We start from the raw sequence: 23,076 nt of genomic DNA on the forward strand, positions 1-23,076 counted from the left end.
CGGCGCGAAGAGAGAGCCCCGCAGGTGGAGAAGGCCTGGTATTTAAGCCCAAACGGGCCACGCCCCCGCCAGGTACCGCGGGAAGACCAGAGCAGCATACTGGCCACCTGAGAAACGGAGGACAGAGACGGAGAGAAGGAGGAGGAGGCAAAACAAGAGAGAGCGGGAAGCAAAAAGTAAAGTCCCCAGCGACGGACAAAATACAGCCCGCTCTGGGGTTGTCACACCCTCCCCCTTAAGCTGTGAACCAAAGGTTCACAGACAAAAATACAAAAAACAACCACAGATAACACCAAAGCACACAACCAGAATGAGACAACCCACCAAGGTACAATGATACCACACAGGACCCATGGTACAGCCACAGCCACCACCAAACTACCCCCCAGTAGCACTCGCCCCTCCGCAACCAGGCGCCGTGGAGCATATTTAAGAAAGGCTGAGACACAGAGAGCAAGCTAGTGGGCAGCAACAGACCCAGAGTCCACAGCAGCAGATATAAACAGTACCCTTAATGATTATCACCATTCCTTAACCTCAACCTGGAGACGACAATGGAGCGCGCGACAGGGCATCCGCCAAGATGTTATCCGGCCCCTTGATATGGCGGATGTCCAAATCGTAGCCCTGCAGGAATAGAGACCACCTGACCAACCTTGGATTTGGAGATTTTAAGCTCCTCAGGAAGGTCAGGGGATTATGATCGGTATACACCACCAGAGGAACCATGCCGCCCACATAGACCTCAAAGTGTTGCAATGCCCAAATTAGCGCCAGTGCCTCCTTTTCGATAACCGAATAATGGCTTTGATAGCGATTAAACTTCCTGGAAAAGAAACAAACCGGCCGCAACACCCCATCATCACCCGTACGGCGGTCATACCGCCTTTTCACTTTATCTTGGGCCAACTGCAACCTCGCTTTCGCCATACACCCCGCCATACACAAGCGATGATGAAAACCAGTCACGAAGTCAATCAAATTCCTAGGAGCTTCGGTGGACACCAGATTACTTTTCAAAGCTGCCAACAGACTGCGCACAGCGTGACCAAAGACGAGCTCGTTCGGGCTGAAACCCGAACTAAGATACTCGAACGGCTCATCCACTGCTGGAACCGGCTGCAACGGTGCAGGCTTAACTTTCTGGTTAGGCTTGCCAGTCAGCTGACACACGTGACAAGATTTAATGTACGCCGCCACGTCCTTCTTGACACGAGGCCAGAAAAAATGCTTCAGGAGATGCAAGTACGTTTTACGCACCCCAAAATGACCACTATGATCATGCGCAGATTTCATGACATCATTCCTAAACGCATAAGGTACAACCAGCTGAAACACGGGCTCGCCCAACCCCCCATGGTCACATGGAGACCATTTACGCACCAACAGATTGTTCTGTACAAAGTATCCCTGCGCAACATCCTCAATTGGATCGTATGTCAAAACCTGATCCCACACAGCCGACAAACTATGGTCCGCTCTTTGCGCCGTGACCCACTCATCCCTGGACAAGGTCACAGGCAAACTAGACCATACAACAGGCTCAACCGAAGATTTAACATCAGCCAAGGTCACGTCAGCATCACACACCTTCTTACTCTGCTTAGCTCCTGTATCCCGAAGCACCTCAATGTTCACACCCTCATCACAGCCTACTAGGGACACACGCATGCACAGCATACAAACCTCCCAATCTCACATTCCTGCACCTCCCCCTCCCCCCCCACCATGTCCTGTGGGAGACGTCCCCGGAGGCCAAAGGACAGCAAGCCCCATCCATCCCAGCCACCGCCCCATCACCTCCCACCCAGATGCGGCCGACCAGGCATCCCCCAGGACCAGCAACCCCCCATCAGTGCAGCCACCCTGGGTCCTGGCCTTCGGAGCAACCACCTCCCCCTGCCAGCATCATCCACTGCATAAACACACACACAACATACAAATGTCCCCTGTTTCACACCCCAGCACCTGCCCCTACCAATCTCCTGAACCCCACTCAGTCCCCCTTCAAACCCTTACACCCCTCCTCCCCCCGGCCATACCCTGTGTCCCAGGGCAGCAACCAGACACCGGTACATGTAATCCTGCATTTCAATAATTTGTATTCTCGAGTTAAGGAGATAAATTATCCCATTATCATGAGAAAATAAAAGGTGAGCATGACCGCTCTCGGCTTTCAAGTCAAAAAGAATTCCAGCTGCTTTCAATTCAAGCTTTTAAGATTAAAACATCATTAAAAAACTAACTTTCGCCCATAATAAATATAAATATCAGTGCTGAGGTTGTAATTCTACTTTTTGTCTGTTCCAGCAGGTAAAAGCGCCTGATGGCTGGAAATGTACTATCAGACGGAAGTTAGCTTTGACATTTGTCCTGTTGACTTCGTACCCTTTAACTAATAGGCCCTGAAATTTCCATCCTTATCTGTCACAAATATCTGATTTATTACATTAATATTTGATTTGAGTTTCATAAAAGGAACTTTAGCTGCTACTGTGTATAGGGAATACTACTGTAAGAAAAAAGCAGTTTTGTTTATAAACCAAAAGTTACTCTTTATTTTTCATTTAGTACTTTTAAAAGAAAACTGTGGAATACACTGCTTTTGAATTCATTACTGAATGTTGCTTGTAAAAATGCAATTAAGTACAGAAAATAATGCAATTTATTGGGTTTAAAATTTTTAATAGAACACAATGAAAAATCAAGATGTCAGTTTGGTTTGTGCCCTTCTGGACTAGTGAAATGTTGACTTAAACATCAGTTGTAAGTCAGATGTAACTGTGATGATGTGACATTTTGGGCTAGAACAAATGTCACATCCAAAATGTTTTCCATGCATTATTAATATTTCAAGACTGATCCAATGATATCACCTCAGCTTAAACCACCTGCTAATAAAATAATATCCTCCCTCTCCTTCAATTCAGTGTGCATTTGCTGCTAAACATCTCTGTGCTTTCTGTTATATGTCTGACTTCCCCCATATGAAGCCCACAGCTACCTCTGAGTCTGTCCAGAGGAGCAGAATATCTATCTGCATTATGAAACTGAACCTTTGATCAAAGGATTTGGGATTATCAAGAACTTGCAATTTAGAGTTAAAAGGAGGCAGCTGATAGGTTGAACTGCTAAAACCGTTTCAGCTGACAAAGTAGATAAGGCTCAAGAGGAGTGCTGGAAGAAATACACAAAATCTGTTCTGTGTGTGTGTGTGTGTGTGAGAGAGAGAGAGAGAGAGAGAGAGAGAGAGAGGGAGAGAAAGAGAGAGAGCTTTAAGCAGTTTCTGCAATAAGGCAGACTGTGTCTGCTTTTTCTAATTTAACAGCCAATATCTTTTAGCAAAAAAAAATAAAAAAAAAGAGCATTTTCATAAAGCTTTACTCCAGCCGTAATTGTCTGAAAGCCTTATTAAGATCCAGCTGATGCACCTCTGTTGGGTTATTGCACTAAACACATCTCCCTGAGCTTTTCTGAATACCCTCATTGATTAAAGAGCTCTGTCTGACGTGTGTCTACTCTCACGCTTCTAAATGCCACAGTTTTACATGTAGCAGCAGAGAGTGATTGACAGCTGCTGAGAAAGGAGTGGAAGCAGTAAGCAGGAATATATGGAGAGATGCAAATGTGTGGAGCATCTGAACCAGCTCAGTGACTGTTTGATGTGTGTTAGAGCACCATTTGGCATAAGTAACACCTCAAAAGGACCATTTAAGAAGACATACACGTACACGGTGTTGAAGCAGTTAGCTGCAGTGCAGTCATCGCTGCACCTGGGGCCACTGGATCCACTCACAGATGAAAACATGTGTATGTTTGAAAGAATTTTGGCCCCTGTTGACCACCATACATTCACAACTTTCTTTAGTATTTGAATAAATTTGAATGCCCATCTTTACCACTAGATGTCAGTAATCATTACACGCTGCACCTTTAAAGGTTTGAAGATATGACATTACATATAACCAAGGAGGGTATGGTCTTGGTCCTTGTTCATAAAAAAGCAAGCAGGAAGCAGGAAGTGGACTAAAAACAAATTAGCTGTCTGATTTCTGGTGTAAAATCTCTTGTAGTGAAGTAATGTGGAACATGGGCTTATTGTCAGTATGCAACATGCAGTTATTGCCATTTGTAAACTGAAGACAGCAAGTATGACAAACCTGTCCAGTTACAGAGTATATACCTCATGTTGGCAGTAGAGCTGGGGACAGATTTAGAAGCATTCACCTTCCTTGGAATATCTGTGAATAGTTTTGGGTAATACAGCCAACAGTTAACATTTTACTGTGGATCAGCTGCACCACCAACACACCACAGACCGTCCTGCATACTACATACTGGACCTTTAACTTGTCACAGTTGAGAAAGCACATGAGGGATTAATGGTGGCTTAGTTCTATTAATTGTTTCTGCAAGCTGTGGTGGTGGACCAGCATGCACAGAAGCAGAATGCTGAGTGGAATGCTGCCATCATGATCACACTAGAGGCAGCAACAATATATCAGCAGGGGAAGGTTGGTCAGATTGCAGGACATTTGTTTAGCTTGTGCGCTCAGAAGCAATGTTCTAATAGTTTTATCATCACAGTGGTATGAGAACGTCACCCCAGTGAGGCTTGGTAAAGAAAAATATAATCCAAGATCTAACATTAAATGGAGACACCAGTTAAATCTGTTTTGCACATGATGCTGCTTCTTTCAAGAAATGTTTGTTGCTTTTCAGTTTTCAGTTTGCTGATGATGCGGATTAGCTGTCTCTCTGTCTATGACCAGCTTTTTTTATTCTCATCTTTGTTACTCACACTGGCACACACACCTCTGTCTCTGCTTGCTTCCTTTCAGTGCAGGCGGCCTCCTGGCTCAGTTCACCACTGTGGATTATAGCTCTCTCATGGCTATCATGATCTTACACAAACAACATTTGTCAGCTCATTTATCACTGCTCCCCCCTGGTTGTCCACTCTTGTCTATTCATCTGTGCTCTGTTTCTGCATCTCTGCCTCTAGGGTAAAAATGTATGTTACCTCTACAACTGAAAATAACCCCCAACAGTCCCCTTTGATATTTGCGCAAATCTGCAAATGTCAACTGCGATAACTGAAGCCTGACTGACTCACCAACACCTATTGTGTTCCACGGAAACAAGTCCGGACGCAAGGACCTTGTAGAAAAGCTGGGCTTTCATCATATATCATTTGCAATGTCACTTTAGCAAATGATTACACTCCAGTGATCAGATCTGATAAATTGTTTTGGCAACAGGGGGATATGGGGCAGTCTGGAGCTAACTGGGTCATCAAGGTCCACACAAGCTGTATAAACACTGTGATACAATTCACTGCTCCTGAGGAATACGGACCAGCAGAATAAGCTTTCATGGGTAATGTTGGATTCTTGGTAGAAAAGACCAAGCTAATTTTAGAGTTTCAACCTCCTTCATTCTTGGAGAGTTTGACCTCAGCATGTGGTGGTGGCGTGTTGCCAGCAGGTGGATGTCCAAGCTCCTCAGCTGAATGCCCTCTATCATACTGAAGATGATGGTGTGGTGATATTTCTGCAGCTCCATCCAAGCAAGAATTGACCCAAGTATGCTTGTCAGGGGACATTAAGGAATGAAAGCCTGAGCAGATATGCTGAAAAAAGAATTCCTGAACAAAAAAGACCAGCAGTAATCGAGAAGATTTAAACTGGAAGAGCTGACAGGTCTGTTTTGAGAAGTAGAAATATGAAGTGAAGGCTTATTCTCAGATCACTGCTTTGGATAGAGGTTTATAATGTTAAGAAAAGGAATGTAAAAGTCTGAGTGAAAAAATGTTGAGATTTGCACGGAAACATTAAGTATGTTAATAGTATCTTCAAACATATTCAATGCTGAGAGCTATGTTTGAATGTATGTAGAAATGCCTTGTCATAAAAGTTTATCATTGATTCTTTTGTTAATTATTTTCCGATTCTGTCTGAGGGACGAAAGTAAGCAAATGTTGACCCTGTCTTAATTTTAGAATGTATTTATAAGCCAATTAGAAATGATTTAACCGGAGATGGGAGGCTATGGCATCTAGCTGTACAAACTGGCTATCTAAATGCGCTACCTTTGTTACAGAAATATGTCTTTCTGGGATGGAAATATATGCAGAACCTGTGCTGCTTACATGGATTATTTAATATTTTAAGTTTGGAATTCATTGTGTGGCTCATTTGAGCTGGTCTGAGCTCTGTCAGTTTGCATCTTCCGTGTGCTGCCTCGCAGAGCCAGTGTTCATTTTAACTAAAAACTAAACATTTCCATCATAATTTTCATCAACAGCTATTATAGTGATATAAACAGGACAATGAATACATAAAAAATAATGAAAAATATCATGAAATATATCGACACTTTCCTCAACCAGATGAAAACATTTGGCAGCCCTGAAATCCAATCAGAACTAATTTAGTTGTGTGGAAAGGCAGAACGAGTTGGGAAGAGAATCAATCAGACTTAATCTCTATGTATGTTAAAGAGGAAACCACAACTATTTGATCTACCACTGGGAAGATGGTACAATTAGCTGTGACAGGTTTGTCAATACCTGGGAGAAGAGAAGAAGCAGACATATGGAGACATTTCACATCTGATGTAAAGTTTCACAAAAGATGCAAAACTAAATACTTTGCACACCCATCACACGTGAACATACAACTCATTTTATGTGACACTTGCCCACTGAATGCATATTAAAGTTAATGTTAAATCACAATATTCAGGTGTTAGATCCACAGCTGTAGCGTCATGTTACTGATTAAAGAAGTTACGGGAAAGAACTTTTAATCTGAGAAGATAATCAGCAACTCACTAACACAACTTTAACAAACAAGAGATTTTACAAGACAAAAGAAAGATAATGATAATAATAATAATAATAATAATAATAATAATAATAATAAAATAATAATACATATATTAGAGGTGTCAAATGATTAAACTTTTTACTCAGATTGATCACTGCTTTCAAATTAATTAATCATGATTATTCACAGCTTTAAAATTAATCATAAATTTTAAATAATTTCAAAAGAATTAATCACCATTCGAGACAGTTTTTACTGTATTGTATCAACAGAAAGAGCCGATGCTACAAATATTTGCTGTTAACTGACCTTCTCCTGGGTAAACAGCTAATGGTCAGTAAATGCAGCATGTAATGAACTTCTTCTATATGTTGCTCTAAATCATTTCTACCATGTTCTAGATCATAATGCAGAACTCAATTATCATCATCTCACCAACCGTCTCCATGGAGAAAATTTGTCATAAAACCAGCAGATGTGACGACTGTTTCTCACTGTGTGAGTGTTTGTGCAGCAATGATAAAAGTCCTACAGCAGCATCACCCAAAGTAAACACCTTCTGGTAAAATACATTATAGACTGTTTGTTTTACTGGGGTTTTTTTTTTTTCTACTTTTTTACACTTTTTTCCTGGTCAGTGCTCCTGCCTGGGCCCCATCAGAACTTTTCTGGACCCGCCCCTGCATGGCTGAGTATAAATCTTTTCTACAACTACATCCTTTCATCAGCCACTGTGTTAGAGAAGGTCCTGCCAAAAACAATACTTTGGGGTAAATATGTGACAGTGTGAACCATGAACCGCTAGTTTCATCCTTCTCAGCTGTGTCTCCAACATCTGCACAGCACCAATGACTTACAGCAAACGCCCCCTTGTTTGACAGTGACACGGATCTGACTGACATGAAACTGATAAATGTTGGTTACTTTTACTAGTGCGTCCAACAACAATACTTTTGGGTAATTATGTGTCAGTGTTAACCATGAACCGCTAGTTTCCTCCTTATAAGCTGAACGCTAAACAGATGCAACAAGATAAATGGTGCTAGCAACAGAAAAGTCGATCAGCTGATCACCAACAGCCATCATAATTCACAACAGAAGAGGGAGGTGATGAGGAGGAGGCTGCCGCGCTATGCTGACGACTGGAGCAGTGACGTTTGTGCAAATTAACAAACTTTTTTTTTTTTTTTTTTAAATGCAGGAAAAGTTCAGATGATGAACCCTCTGACCAGTAAAGTGTGGGTGTTAAAACATCCTCATCTCCCACAGGTTTGATGCATGCATATAGCCTGTCATCTATAGATACTGAGTAACACTGGCACAGCCAAACACTGAAGCAACATACTGGCACAGCTGCACATATCAAGCACTCACCCAATGCGCAAACGAAACTTAAATACAACCATGTCTCATTTCTGTGCAAAAGGCAAGAAATGGTGCAGCAAACTACAGGGTGTGCAAAAACTGCAGCAATGCATAAATCATTTTAGTCAATGCAAAGGTGAAATGTGGAGTGCGATCGATGAGGGTGGAGGGAGAGAGAGGGAGGACTGTTCATTCAGTAGCCTCACTGCCAGAGGAGGGAGGCTGTGGGCGGTCTGGTAGTTCTGGTATGGATGGACCTATATGTCCTCCCAGGGAGCAGAAGTGGAACAAATGATGTGCAGGGTGAAGCTGATCACACAGAGTGTAGGTTGTGCAGACAGTGGTCATCTCCAGGAGACCAGTTCCAATACATTTTCCCATCTGTTTTCATCATCCTCTGGAGGTTCTGCTGCTCAGCCTTAGTACAGCTGGAGAACCACACTAAGACACCACAGGTCAGAACATTACCAATGTCCCAATGGTAGAAGTTCACCATGAGCTGTTGTAACACATCCCACTTTCCGCAGATGGAAGAGGTGTTGCTGGGCCTCTCCAACAGCTGAGGCGATGTGGATGCCCAGGACAAGTCCTCCATCACTGTCAAACAAAGGATTTTAAAGTCTGCGACTCTTCCCACCATCACACTCCGAATGGTCAGTGGTATTCTAGACCCCTGGAATATGAGTGTTTTCTATGATAAATGTGACTTATAACATTGTGTGATGAGTTTTAGTTTATTATGTTTATTTTTTAACATAATAAAAGAGAACAAAGTAAAAAGAAAAGAAAAACTAGAAACTGAAGTTAACAGATAAAATAACAAGCAAAAACAAAACAAATATGAAACAAAACTAAAACTTATAAATAATTTTTATACATTTCCTTGAAATTATTTTGGTTTACAAAAAGAACAGGCAGGAGTCTATTTCAAGGCCTGCCCCCATTACTCTTTTTGTGTTTCTATGTTAAAACGGTGTACTTGTAAATGAATGTATGGTACAAGAGTATGTAAATATAGAACTAAATAGATGATACTTGCACCCAAAAAGCAGTTCATGGTAAAACATTCATGTTTGTCCAACAACAAAACAAGAACCAAAGATGGTACAGATGGGACATTATGTTTCCATCCCGTATCTGTTATTAGGTATTATTTCTAAAGAGGTTTTTAAATTTGTTTGTTGTTATTAAAGATTTAATTTCAGTGCTCAAGTTATTCCATAAATCAATTCCGTGGATTGTAAAGCTATGAAGCATTCTGTTTGCTCGTATTGGTTATTTTAAACATACATAATCCTCATAGACCAGAGCAGATTAGAGCAGAAAGAAACTATAAACAAGCAAAAGTTTATGCAAAATACTCCATTCAAGGACTTCTTTTTTTTTTTTTTTTTTTTTTGCCTACTAACCACAGGATTATATTTGTAATGATGTGGTTTGAAAGCCCTTTGTTAAAGTACATAATCATCATCTTTATAGTCGGATTCATAATAAATAAATAAATAAAATTTAAAAAAGTTATATATATATATATATATATATATATATATATATATATATATATATATATATATATATATATATATATATATATATACACATGATCATTTTGACTTATTGCAAAAGCATAGTTTTATGATATTTGATGGACTATTTATGTTTACATCATTATTCTCATTTTAACAGAAAAACATGTTTTTTTTGTGTGTGTGTGTGTGTGTTTGTTTTATTTTGTTTCTTTCATTGATCTGTACCAACCACAATGTTTTTTTAATCTTTGCAGTAGGGGATGGAGAGATTCACCCATCCAGGACAGACGATTGTGATGCGACTGCACCGGCAGCTTCACTGTGCATCAGATACAGCTGCCGTCTAAATGCGTAATGTATCTTTCTTAGCGTGTCTGTATCAGTAAAACCTTGAACGCATCATCACAGTGAATCATTAACTTGAATCAGGTGTTTTGGAGCAGGGAAACATCAAAAACTTGCATCACCACTGGTGTAGACCAAGTCACAACTCTGAGTACTACAGTTCACCTGCTGTGACACTGCCGCTCTACGTTCCTCATCATCTCCTTCTCTTCTCTGACCTATCTGGCAGCTTTGTGAAATAACACATTGATGCAAGCTAAAAGAAAACATGCACACCCCAGCAGCTGCTATTTAGGGATGGGGCCTCCTCCTACACAGCACCAGATTGTTGTGTAGCCAACTGTGGTAACACCCTCAGGCCAAGTTTGTACATTCCTTAACTCTGTTTGACCAAGTTATTAACTAGTCTGTCCTCTCTCTCAGTCTCCAATCTATCTGCCTGGTCTAGATTCCCTGGACCTGCTTACCTGTCTGACCCGGATTACTTGCATACCTTAACAATACGGCTCCTTCTGTTCCTTTAGCTGCTCAGTCTCAGAGTCCTCCCTCTAAAATAACTCCTACGCCTTCCTTTTTCTTCTTTGCTCCTGATCCTGTGAAGACACAACCACCGTTAGCACCACTCTATGGGACTAGCTAGCTGTAGTTCGTTTAACGGAGAGAGTGACAGCAGAGAAACACAATCACACAAGCTAAAATGGGGGAGAAGGCAGAACTTCCATCAGTATTCTCTTCTCTCAGATAAAATACAGAGAGCATTTCTCGACTGTGCAATGGAAAACATTAAGGACTCGCTGGACATTGGTAGGAACATGTGATCCCATGCAGCATATGTAAATAGTGATTTTAGAAATAGAAGGGAAACTTGTCATAATAATGCATCACCATGCTACTGTAGATTTAGTCAACTATGATATAATTTTATGTAGTTGTGATTCACATGACTAAATTATCTTTAGAAATAAAGGACAAATTAATCAAGACTTTCACCAAAACTAAATTTTTGTCAAAACGAGCACTACCCAGAGCAGAGAACACGGTTCATTTTACTATGATTTAGAAATCTGTCATTTCCTGGAGGACTTTTCTAAAATGTAATAAACTTAACACATTTTATTCTGTTGTACTTTGATTTTCAACTTCTAAAAGATCAGAACAGGTTCTTTAAATTTTGGCACTTAGGTTTTCACTCTAAACGCTAGCTGTCATTAACAGAACTTTAATGTCACAGATGTTGAATTTGGAGGAAGCAGCTGTGTCCCAAAGAAAGTCACTGATGGTACAAGTAATAGCTTGAACATGTTCTAATTAAAAAGAAACTCTAACTTTTATTTTTTGTTACCCTTAAAAAGACAAACATATTAATAGGTCACATTTTAATCCATGAGATGATCACTTGGACATAAAAAAACACTTTCTCTGTTGGATTCGAATAGTTGGCAATTAAAAACGTTTTACGACATAATATCAGAATTTGGCATATTTCTACATAATCTGGCCTTTATGGGTAAAATAAATGAGTTCATTGTGTGCTTTCATTTGTGCAAAGTACAGAACTGTTAAGAGATAATAAAAGATATTCATGTACTACACTACAGGGTAGCAGCCCTGCGTAAGCAGTAAAATTCATTATGCCTACAGTGGAGGCCAAAACTAATTAATTAAAATTTCTGTAAGACATAAACATGAAGGAATTGTGTACAGATGGAGGTGCAGCTCATTCTTTCCACTCAGTGATCGAACAGATATGAGTTCTCATGTGAGAATTCCTGTCTTTTACTGTGAGACAGCTGCTATGATGACTGAAACCTTCTCAATGGGAGAGATGAAGCTTTATTGATCTCAGTGGGGAAGTTGGATCACTGCAGCAGAAAAAACGGAATAAGGGGCATCAAGGGAATAAGAAAAGTGGACTAGAAGCCCACTGAGGAAATATACAACAGGCGGTACAAAATGTAGAATTAAGAAAAAAAACATGTTAAAGGCCTGAATCGATTGAAAATACAAAGTGCCTTCATGTGTATTGTATTTTTGTTAAAATATATTACTTGAAATTGTCTTTTATTAAAAAGGATTCTACCAGGAATAATTTCTTTTAAATCTACAAGTGATCAATTACCTGAAAATTTGCTGTGTATCCATTTTGATATTTGCTAATTGCAGGTACTGACATATGAAGCTCTTATACTGTCATATATATATATATATATATATATATATATATTAAACCTGCTGTTTGACTTGCACAAAAGCATGCACAGCAAGCTGGAAACCATAATAGCATAATAGGTCTGATCATACTGTCCAAACTTTGGAATACTGTGGACTTGCTTTCAAAACAACCATTGTCAGCTTACATTTTCGATGGCGGGCATCAGGGTAAGAAGGAGTGCTTCAACTATCGTGCCTGGTGTCTACTGTACAAGCCTGTGCAGGCAGTCGATGATCTGAGATTGAGGCACTTGGTTAGGTCTACGTTCAGCAACATTATGTGTCCAAAGAATGAGATCAGTTGACTACCTGAATATACTGAATGAGCAGGTTATTCCATCTTCCCTGATGGCACGGCCATTTTCTAAGATATTCATTTTGCTCAGATTGTGAAAGAATGGTTCAGGGAGCAGGAGACATCATTTTCACGCATGGATTGGTCACCACAGAGTCCAGACCTGAACCCCATTGAGAATCTTTGGGATGTGCTGAGGTCTGGCTCTCCCATCAGCACTGCGAGATCTTAATGCAATTCTGGACCAAAAAGAAACGTGATGTTACACAAGTTTAGTGAAACGATGCCACAGAGAATGCTGCCATAATCAAAGCTAAAAGTGGTGCAAACAAAAAGTGTGTGACTGTCCCTTTGGAGTGTATACCTTTGTGTGTGTGTGTGTGTGTGTGTGTGTGTGTGTGTTATAATGCCTTAAAATTATGTCAAAAGAATACGCAACCAGTTTCCAGTAGGACATCTCAAACTGGTGTCTCATTGAAAAATGCATAATGCTGCTGACATGAGGTATTAATGTTTGAGACTTTATCGTCACAAATGAAGAAAAATTGTTTCTTGTAATCTAATGTGATATTCAACCAATACACTTGGATATAAAACATATATTTGATCTTGTTGTAGTTCATGTAAGGACCTAATATTATAATGTAATTATCAAAATAATGATCATGGCCACAAAGCAAATAAAAAAAATGAATCTTTAATCAACCACTTAACTGTTTTACAGGATTCCCTCTCCCTCTTCTCATTCTCTTGTTCTTTCTGCTTTAGTCAGTGGTGTGTGGGTGGCACAAATCATCCAGGTACCCTAGTATTTTCAGATTTAAGGTTTTGCAGTGATCTGTGGAGTGTCAGGGGATTAATATAGGCTGTAAATACCACATGCATCCAAATGACTGGCCAAGCCTCTGGAAAGACTACTTAAGTTTCTGAAGTTCTTAAAGAGTCAAAGATGGAATAATTTAATTTGTAATAACTGAACCATGAACATCATGGAGAGAAATATGTGTTGATGTGAGGAAAATTCATTGTCACACTCCTACATTAATTTGAAATTTGAAAGGAGATCAAGGCAACAAAATGGACAGTAAATTCTATTAATTTTACCTCAGTAAAAACTAGAAGAAAAAAAAAACACATTTTTAAAGTAGTTTTTACTGACTTCAATTCGACAGTTTAATTTCTTTTACAGCCCGGTATACTCAGATTACTATTTTGTGGTAGCTGTGCATTACTTTTATAATAAAGTCATTTGTAAATTGAAGTAAATTTCACATTAATTGTCACGTGATTAAAAAATCTGTGGACACATCTGAAATGTACCTGCATGCAGTATTATGCATTGTGTTTACTATTTGTTTGTTTTTACTTTGTTCAGCACAACATGGCAGACAGAAAATTTATTTGGTCAAGGAGAGCATAGTGAAGGATATAAGGCTCCCTTTACTTAATACTTTATTATTTATATTTATTTTAGACATTGCTAAGTAAGATTTTAATGCTGGACCTTACAAAGAGGAGAAGTGAGAATGAGGAGAAGAAAGGTAACCACAAGAACTGTAGAACCAAAAGAGAAAAACCAGCAGCTGCACCTGTAGAGAAACAGCCTGTATAAGAAAACAAAGCAGCTAATCATCAGAAGAACCAATAAGACAAAGTGAGAACAACATGAATAACAACAGCACGACACCATAACTGTAGCTGTTGATATGTTTTTCTTTTAACTTGTCCTGTCTAGCATGGTAGCAGCAGAATGATGGTCTGGCTGCTGTGTTGTACTGAACAAATTTCCTTGTTTAAATTAATGCATGCTAAAGTTTAAATTAGTTAGTCCTGAATAATTAGTTAGCCTTACAGACAGGTGAGTCTGACTCATTTTTTATTGTCTAATGATCCCCGAATGGGCTCTCTGATCTAATGTCCTTTAAAAGTAATTTTCCTATTTGATACTAAATTTGGTTAACTGAATATCTCACATCTCACATCTAGAAAGGCTCTATCAATCTTGCCAGGTGTATACAGATTTTTAAAAAACATCTGCTCCCATCCAGAAAACATCTTTTTCAGAGAAGGCGTTGCTTATTTCAGCAACACAAGCTACATCTGCTGCAACAGCATGGCTGTACAGTAGACTGTCCGGCAGCTAAAATCCTGTTCCAGATCAGAATCGTCTCTTAAAACTCCAGCAACAGGTCTCCTCACGTCCAGACATTTGCAGGCAGTTGTTAAAAGAAGAGGGGAAGCATGGTTCAGGAAAAATTTTATGAAACATGTTATTATCAAATGTATGAAAGCTCAAAGTTTTCATTAAATGTCTCACTTTCAGCATTTGATGTTTTCCATTTAATTTTGTGAATAAAATATTAGTTAAGCATATTTTCAGATCAATGCATTCATTTTTTTTTTTTTTTTTTTTCAGGGCAGTTTTTCAAATTTAATTTCTAAAACAAACTGGGTCATTCTTTAAGTGGTAAATTTGCATTGTTAGAGCAGCCAGTGCCACTCGTGTTAGCTAACGTGCTAACATGCTAGGTAATACGGTAAAATGGGTAGCTGAGAATGTAAAATGTTGATATACCTAGTTAGGATTTTTTGCTAGCATTCTAACTTGTTAGCATGTTAGCTAACATGCTAACATGCTAGGCGATTTGGTAAAGGGCTAGCTGAGAAACGGACATTTTGATATAGCTAGTTAGCATTTTTAGCTAGCATGCTAATATGCTAGCTAACATACTATGTTGCCAGGGCAACAGGTGTTGTAATGTGTTAAGGACCCAACAAGTATGAATCCTGTCAACGTTGGTGCAGTTCCCATGTATTCCTATGGAGATATGAGCAAACCGTGTTTCATGGCGAGAAGGCATTTTTCCGTCGGTTGCCACGGTTACACGCTTTTTCCTATTAGAAAGATTTGAAGAGCGTTTGGTCCCCAACTTGTCAGGAAGCTTCCCACCAAGTTTGGAGTCAGTCGCATGAATCCCCTCAGACTAGTTCGTTCAAATACGATGTGTGTAAAGTGAAAAAAATGGGGAAAAAATAGACGTACACGCCAAGATGGGGGGCACCCCATTGCCATGGCAACATGTGTTTGATTGACTTTTTTACTCAACTCAGGGTGTTACACGTGTGTGCCCAGTTTCGTCTTCATATGTTGAAGTAGACTTTCGGGGCCCCATTCATTTAGGCATTTTCTTGGTGTCTAGGTGGCACTGTTGAGCCAATTTTGCATTGAAGTGTATGCAGACCTTATAATATTGCAACTTTCACTGGGCTTGAGGTGTGTGCCAAGTTTCACAACTTTTCATGGGTGTTTAGGGGGTCATATTTGGCCTCAAAGCGCTTAGAAGGAGGAGGAGAATAATAAACATTTCAGGAACAATAGGGTCCTTCCATACTTTTATGGCTCGGACCCTAACGAGGGATTGCATAAAATTAAAAATTGTTCTTGTTACATTTAAAATAAAAATCTTGAACATGAAAACAAGTGAGATCATATTACTAAAGCAAGCACGGGCACAACGATGCAACTATCGCAAAGCCAGAGACCTCTTGATTTACTGCAAAGAGAGGAAGGTGTCTGCATGTTGATTGTAATAAAGGTCTCAACAACACCTTCACTAACTCACTTGACAGTCTTACTCTTCGAGACTTCCTTGATGGAAATTGTTGTCATCATATAGCAGCTGCTTTGCAGCAGTATGGGTTGCTGTGGTGATGGAAAGCCCACTGAGACATCCTATTACAGTAACTTACAGAAACTATGATATGCACAAACTGTTTATCTCATTGATATTACTGTACCTATGTCCTTTTCTTCCTCTTTCCTCATTTTCCTTTCTTGGGGGGTGGACTGTATTACCCTTTTAGACCTTTTAATCTGTCAATCTCCCAGCATTGGGAGACAACTCACCTCTTGACCCACGTAGAGTGCAGCAAAGCAGCCAGGATAAAAAAAAAATAAAAAAATAAAAATCTCCATTCCCGAATAGACTATTGCTTTTAAGATATGTTGCTGTGTCATATTTCAAAATATTTGTATTAATGGCATTGTTTTAAAAGAATCACCAAAGATAAAAATCTTCATGACAGCAGAATGATGATCTGGCTTACTGGACTGTTCACAACAAATTTTAGATATGAGGCTTCTCTTGAATCTTAAATATTTTTCTTTATTATTATTTTAAAATATGATTTTGCATATAACTGCTGGAACAGGCTGTAGAAAATTTTTTATTGAAATTATTGACATGTAAAAGAGAAAAAAAGAAAACACTACAAAAAATTCTAAAGAAAAAATCCACAGACATGAAGAGAAAGAGAAGGTGGTGCCTTAAAAAAGTTGCTTAAAAGTTAATAGTAATTTTACAGTTGATCTGACATTTTCTGCACAAAAATAAATAAATAAAATCACCACGTTAAATTTACACGTTGAGAAATGAGTTTTTCTGTTGTAATCCACACATGGAACAGTTCTGAGGTAGACCTGCTGTGGCGACTGGCTGCAAGTGGGGGAGTGTTGGTGATAATTGCATCCATCTATCAAACCCTGGGTCAGTGTCACAGTTTCAAATGACAACATCCTATGGTGCAGCTGCTGACTAGAGCATTGTCAGCACTGTTATGGTGCAGCATTGTTCGACCACTATGTTGGAAATTGGCAAAGTGAAGGAGAGGGGCCAGCAGAGGTGCACAGTGTGACCCGGTCCTGCTACAGATGTAAAACTGCAAGACAGCAGCTAGAAGGTTAGAGATGAGGCAATTTATACTTGAAGCAAACATGTGTATATATATATATATATATATATGTATATATATAAACTCTGTGTGTGAGTGTGTGTATGTTTGTGTGTGTGTGTTCATATCATTGTATAATAATTGCCCTGGAAGCTGGAGAACTATTGTTGTAAATGCAACATTGATAACTTTCACAGGTAAGAAAGAAATTTAATTTCACAAAGAAAATGTGGCAATGCAGTTTTGAATTAGTTTTTTTACCAAATTTCAGATGGTGCTGACATCATGTCTATATATGGGCCATGCTGCAGAATGGGTGCCATTTCCGAAATTACATGTATAAATGTGCATTAAAATTAATAGTAAAATACATTTTCCTATTCAGCTAACTGTCCTAAGATATGTGCTGGGAAGATTAAAGAAACCTACCTTGAAAACTTTAAAAGTAGCATTTTTCACTTGTCCTTATTCTATATCATTACACTTCGGAATAAAATATAATTTATAAAATCCTAAATTTTTGTTGGTTCTTTGCATTTTTGAAGATTTCTATATTTCATCTGTTCTTCAAATATATTTTTTTCTAAACTAATCCGTATTTTTTTTTGGTAAAAATGCACATTTTAGTCGTGTCCCTGGGTTTTCACTCAGTCCTGGTACCCTAACACAGAGGTGGGCAATTAATTGAACTGAATCAGTGCAATTTAATTTTACTTGTTAATCTCCACAGACACTGAAAAACAACCAAAGTTTATAGAAATGCAGCGGTACAACGACTTGTAATGTTTTCCTCCTCATTTGACCTTTTCAGTGAGATAATCCAGTCTGTTCTGGCTTGAACAAGGACACTGAAATCTGGCTATGTGATGGACAGCTAAGAGGTGGTCATCAGTGATGGAGGATCTGTGTTTGGTTTTGCTGAACTTCATCACTGACAATGTTCACATACATAAGTAGATCCAAAGAGGACTAGAATCCTCTGAGAATGCCTCCTCAGATGTGGGAAGTTCTCTTCTTTGAGGGACGAATAAAAGTCCAGCAGTGAGGCGGACCTGAAGCTCTGATGAAGTTAACTCTTTGAGTTACAGCGTCAGCAACGTGGTTCATCTTCAACACTGTCTGACACAACACTTCCTGATGTGTAACACAATGCAAAAATGTCCATTTCTCCCACTTTATCCTGCATTCTCTTTAAAAGACCAACATTTTTCCCAGTCAGATGTGGACAAACATGTGTTGTCACACCTGCCAGATTGACCCATTTCAGTCCTAACGTGTCCAGCATGCATTTAACTGTGAATAAGTCATCACCAGCGGTTGTCTCTTTCATTGACTGCATGGTTGCCAGCTCTTCTGTGACTTGAAAGTCTGCAGTTACTCCACGTAAGAAGATGAGGAGCTGGGCAGTGTCACACACATCGCAGCTGTCATCCAAAGCCAGAGAAAAATAAAGTCTGCAGTTTTTCAGCTGAAGCTCCAGGTTTCCAGGGATGTCCTCAACCTGTCTCATCATGGTGCGTCGGAGAGCGAGACTTTCTCAAACATGTCCTTTTCCTCTGGGCATATCAATGCAACAGAGTCCAATAAGCACTGCTTAATAAACTCTCCATCAGATAATGCCTCACTTTTTCTGGTGATTTAGTGAGTAATGACATAAGTTGTCCCAACGGCTGCAGCTCTGGTGGTGTGAAGTTTGGTAAAAATCCTTGCTGGGTTTGCAGTTTTGCTAGCAACACATCAGACACTGTTGTGCTTTTTTCAAACAAATTTTTGCATTTCTCCTCATGTTTGGTCGTGTAGTGGTGATTCAGGTTGTAATCTTTTAACACAGTGACCTGTGTACCACAAACCCAGCACACAGCTTTACCTTTAATTTCTGAGAAGAAGTTCTTGTCAGTCTTGTTAAAAACATGACATTTATTATCAACTTTTCTATTCTGAGCATGAGCTGACATCTTGAGGGTAACCTGGCTAGCATGACTGTTCACCTTCACTCAAAGCTCGCATCACGCGTATACGTCAATACAGAAGTAGCATAACGTTTTTCAAAATAAAAGCAGCACAGTTGTATTGAACGCACAACATAGATGTTTCTATAATCTATCTATGTTGTAATTTATGATTGGCCTCACGCGGGCCAGACAGGGATGCACAAAGGGCCGGATGTGGCCCGCAGGCCGTAATATGCCCAGGTCTGCCCTAACATTACCCTATATGATTAAGTTGGATCATTCCACAATTCACATGCACAACAGGAAGTTGCATCAGTTGGATCTGAAGGCCATGGGAAGACCAAAAGTAAGTTCTCTCATTCATTTTTTTCTGTGTATTTGATAATATTTTAACTATGCCCAATAAGGTCAATCTTACAATACTGTCCTGTTACTTAAATTATACATTAGTTATCAGTTGCATATTTTAAAAGTAGACATTTTTGATGAATCACTAGATTGTGCTCAGTATCCTTGTGCTATTGGCAAGGATGCCATGTGGCTATATTTAATGTTTTTGCTAACTCTTTGCTGAAAACTCAGTCCTGTTACTCATTAACAGGACTGAGCATCAGTAACAGGACTGAATAGAGTCCATTGTTTCAATTATCTATTTGATTGAATATTTATTGATATTACAGTATTCACTTTATTTTAAAGTTTTACAACTGAAATGACCTGAGTTGTTGAGCCCTAAGATCAGTTTTAAAACGTGAATAAATGTTTACAGGGAGCAAAACCACCACTTAGTGCTGCAGAAAAGCAGAGACGCTATCGCACTCGATATGATGCCGACCCAGAGAGGATGGAAAGGTATCTTGAGAAAGAAAGAGGAAAATACAGAGAGGACTTAGAATCAGGAAGGAAGAAAAGGATATACCAACTAAGTGAGAGAGAAAAGCGCAACCCTTCTCCAACACAACTGAATCAAATGACTGGCTTGTTACCAGGCCTCTGCAGGGCTGAATGACATGCACTTGTGCCAAAAATCACTAAAGAACCTTAAGAAGCAAGTTCAACAACTACAGCACCAATTGAAGAAACAGACCCAGAAAAGAGAAAAGTACAAGAAACAAGTCCAGCACATGAAAAAGAAAACTGCATCTCCACGTGCAAAAGTAAAAAGACAGCTAAGACAGCTTCCACCAGCAGCCATTCAAAAAACTCTTTTGTTTCATGAGGCTCTGGTGGAAAGCATCCGAAATAAATACCAAAAAGCAGAGGGGGGAAAGGAAAGGTCCTTAAAAAGTAGAGACTACAACGCTTGGCTCAAAGTTCATTGGGATTTTCAAAGAAAAGATGGAAGAATGAAGAGAATGTGATGGTTAAGTACGCCTACCAAAGGAAACGGAATAAGAGGATTCCAGATAGTTTGATAAGCAGAGTGAGAGCTTTCTTCTCAAGGGATGACATTAGTCGCATCACAACTGGAAAGAGGCAGACCATCACCCAGAAGAAAACCAAAAAGCAGAAACGCTTCCTTTTGGATACCATGAAAAATTTGCACATGAAGTTTTTAGTTGAAGAACAAAGCTCCATCTCTTACTCACTCTTCTGTTTGCTCCATCCTTTTTGGGTTGTTCATCCAACTCTGAGAGATAGGGATGCATGCATGTGCAAGATGCATGAGAATTTTGGTTTTATTGTGCAGAAGCTGCACCACTTAAAAGTGATCAGCACTATCAACCTGGAAGACCTTGTGAAAGCCATCACATGTGACACAGAGAACATAAAGTGCATGTATGGTGAATGCTCTGAGTCTAAGGACCTCTCTTGCCCAGTCTCTACCCAGTACAAATCAGAGAGTCGAGCGACTTTTCTTCAGTGGGCAGTAGTGGACAAAGAGCACAAGAATGACCCCAGTGGCAAAACGTCTAAAATAACAATAAAAAAAGAATGCCAGGCCACATAAGAGGAACTGCTTAAACAGCAAAACTTGCTGCTGCATAGGTTTAAGAGACACACTTACAACATCAAGAATCAGTTTACCCACTACAGGGCACTAAGACAGGGCTTGAAAGCACATGAATGCTTAATTCATGTTGACTTCTCTGAGAATTACCTTTGCAAGTACACCACAGAAATACAGGCAGTCCACTTGGGAGCATCACACCAGCAGGCAACACTGCACACAGGTGTACTTTATGTACATGCATCCTCACACCTGATGTCCTTCTGAGCAGTGTCTCCTTCAAGACTAAAGGGACCACCAGCAATCTGGCAGCATTTGTTACCAGTACTGGATCTTGTGCAGAAGGCACCACCACCAGTGATGGCCCATGCACTCAAACTTTTTCTTGTTTTGTACAGAGCTGTTCAATCGAGGATTCACTGCTGGGACCTGGAACTTCTTTGAGGCGAGTCATGGGAAGGGTGCACTGGATGGTGTGGGAGAAGCCCTGAAGAGGAGGGCTGACAGTCTGGTCAGCAAAGGGACAGACATTCCTGATGCTGCAGAACTATTTGCTGTGTTGAAAAATACAGAAATGACAATCAAGTTGTTCTTTTTCAACGAAGAAGCAGTGGAGAAAGCTGCTCAGGAGATGCCCAGTAATGTATCATCAATTCCTTCCACGATGAGGATATATCATGCAGTGACCCTTTCCCAAGGAGAACTGATGTACAGAGATGTTAGCTGCTTGTGCACAACAAAACAAAATCTGACCTGCAAGTGCTTTAATGCAAAAAGTTTCACATTCAGTCATCAACAGGCAGCACCCACAACCACAGAAATTATGTGGCAAAGTCCTAAAGTTGTTGGCAAATACTGTGTAGTGAAGTATGAAGGTGACCTCTACCAAGGTGTCATCACAGATACAAGTGAAACACCTGTCGAGGTCTGTTGCATGCACAAAATTGGGATGAACAGGTTTTTCTGGCCTGCATGTGAAGACCTGCTGTGGTATCTCTTTGAGGACATTTTGTGCATCATCCCACCCCTGAGGCCAGTCACAGCTCGCTATATGAAAATTGAAAAGAAGGTCCTAGAATAGGCCACACAAGTTTCAAGTTGCATCCACACATCCATGCAGCATTTGTACATGCTCCTGTTGTCATTGTTCATTCCTGTTACTTTGTTTTTTTTCCAAAAACAATAAAAACAACAAAGTATTTTTTTCAATTATGTTTGGTCCATCATTTATCCAACTGTTGAATAGATTACATGATAATAAATTTAATTAACTTGAGCTTTGTGTCATCTTGATATGATGGATATAGCTTTGGTATATCTTTCAGAAAAATACAACTTCTGCATATTATCATTGATTTAAAAAAATATTAATTATTTGAACAAATCATTCCATTAAAATAGACATTTTCTTAATGGGAAACTTAAGGAATTACTTAAAATGCTTTGAAACATGCTTTTTAAATGTAACATGAATTTTGGTAACAGGACTGAAAAAAATGCAACCATCTTTGTCTCAAAATCCATCTAAAAATTTAAATAAAGTAGCTTAAGATTGACCAATACACTATTTAAAAAGTTAAATATGTGTGTTACTAGATTTAGTTTAAAAAAATAAAAAATTACGTATTTATTTTAGTAGACTTGCAACATGGAAATGGCACCCATTCGGTGGAAGGACCCATATGGACCATGCATCATATCTCCACTGGACCCTGGTTGTTAAGGGGAGTTTAATTTCTCCAAGGTCATCAACAGTAGACACAATAATGGAGAAAAAATAGTCATAATTATATTATCCTCATCCTCATTGTTATTTCTTCAGAATTACATTCTCATAGCTATCAGTACTTGTATTTGATCAACCAGG

At 39.4% G+C, this 23,076-nt stretch overlaps 1 protein-coding gene across 1 annotated transcript; it reads right to left on the reverse strand.

Annotated features, from left to right (window-relative positions):
• Positions 1-537: 537 nt before the first annotated feature.
• LOC121629272 lies at positions 538-1,671 on the reverse strand. The gene is made up of 2 exons (XM_041968907.1): positions 804-1,671; positions 538-752 (listed from the first exon to the last, which is right to left on the reverse strand). Exons 1-2 carry the CDS (start codon positions 1,669-1,671, stop codon positions 538-540), a joined length of 1,083 nt encoding a protein of 360 aa, XP_041824841.1.
• Between the last annotated feature and the right edge of the window lie 21,405 nt (positions 1,672-23,076).

The sequence above is a fragment of the Melanotaenia boesemani genome, chromosome 18, assembly GCF_017639745.1.
Source record: "Melanotaenia boesemani isolate fMelBoe1 chromosome 18, fMelBoe1.pri, whole genome shotgun sequence".
Lineage (NCBI taxonomy): Eukaryota > Metazoa > Chordata > Actinopteri > Atheriniformes > Melanotaeniidae > Melanotaenia > Melanotaenia boesemani.

Bases quoted from the DNA above. Each gene is read 5' to 3' on its own strand.
- LOC121629272 (XM_041968907.1), bottom strand. From the start codon at position 1,671: ATGCGTGTGTCCCTAGTAGGCTGTGATGAGGGTGTGAACATTGAGGTG. The intron at 753-803 runs ATTATTCGGTTA...GGGCATTGCAAC, and splicing joins GTTTAATCGCTATCAAAGCC to ACTTTGAGGTCTATGTGGGC.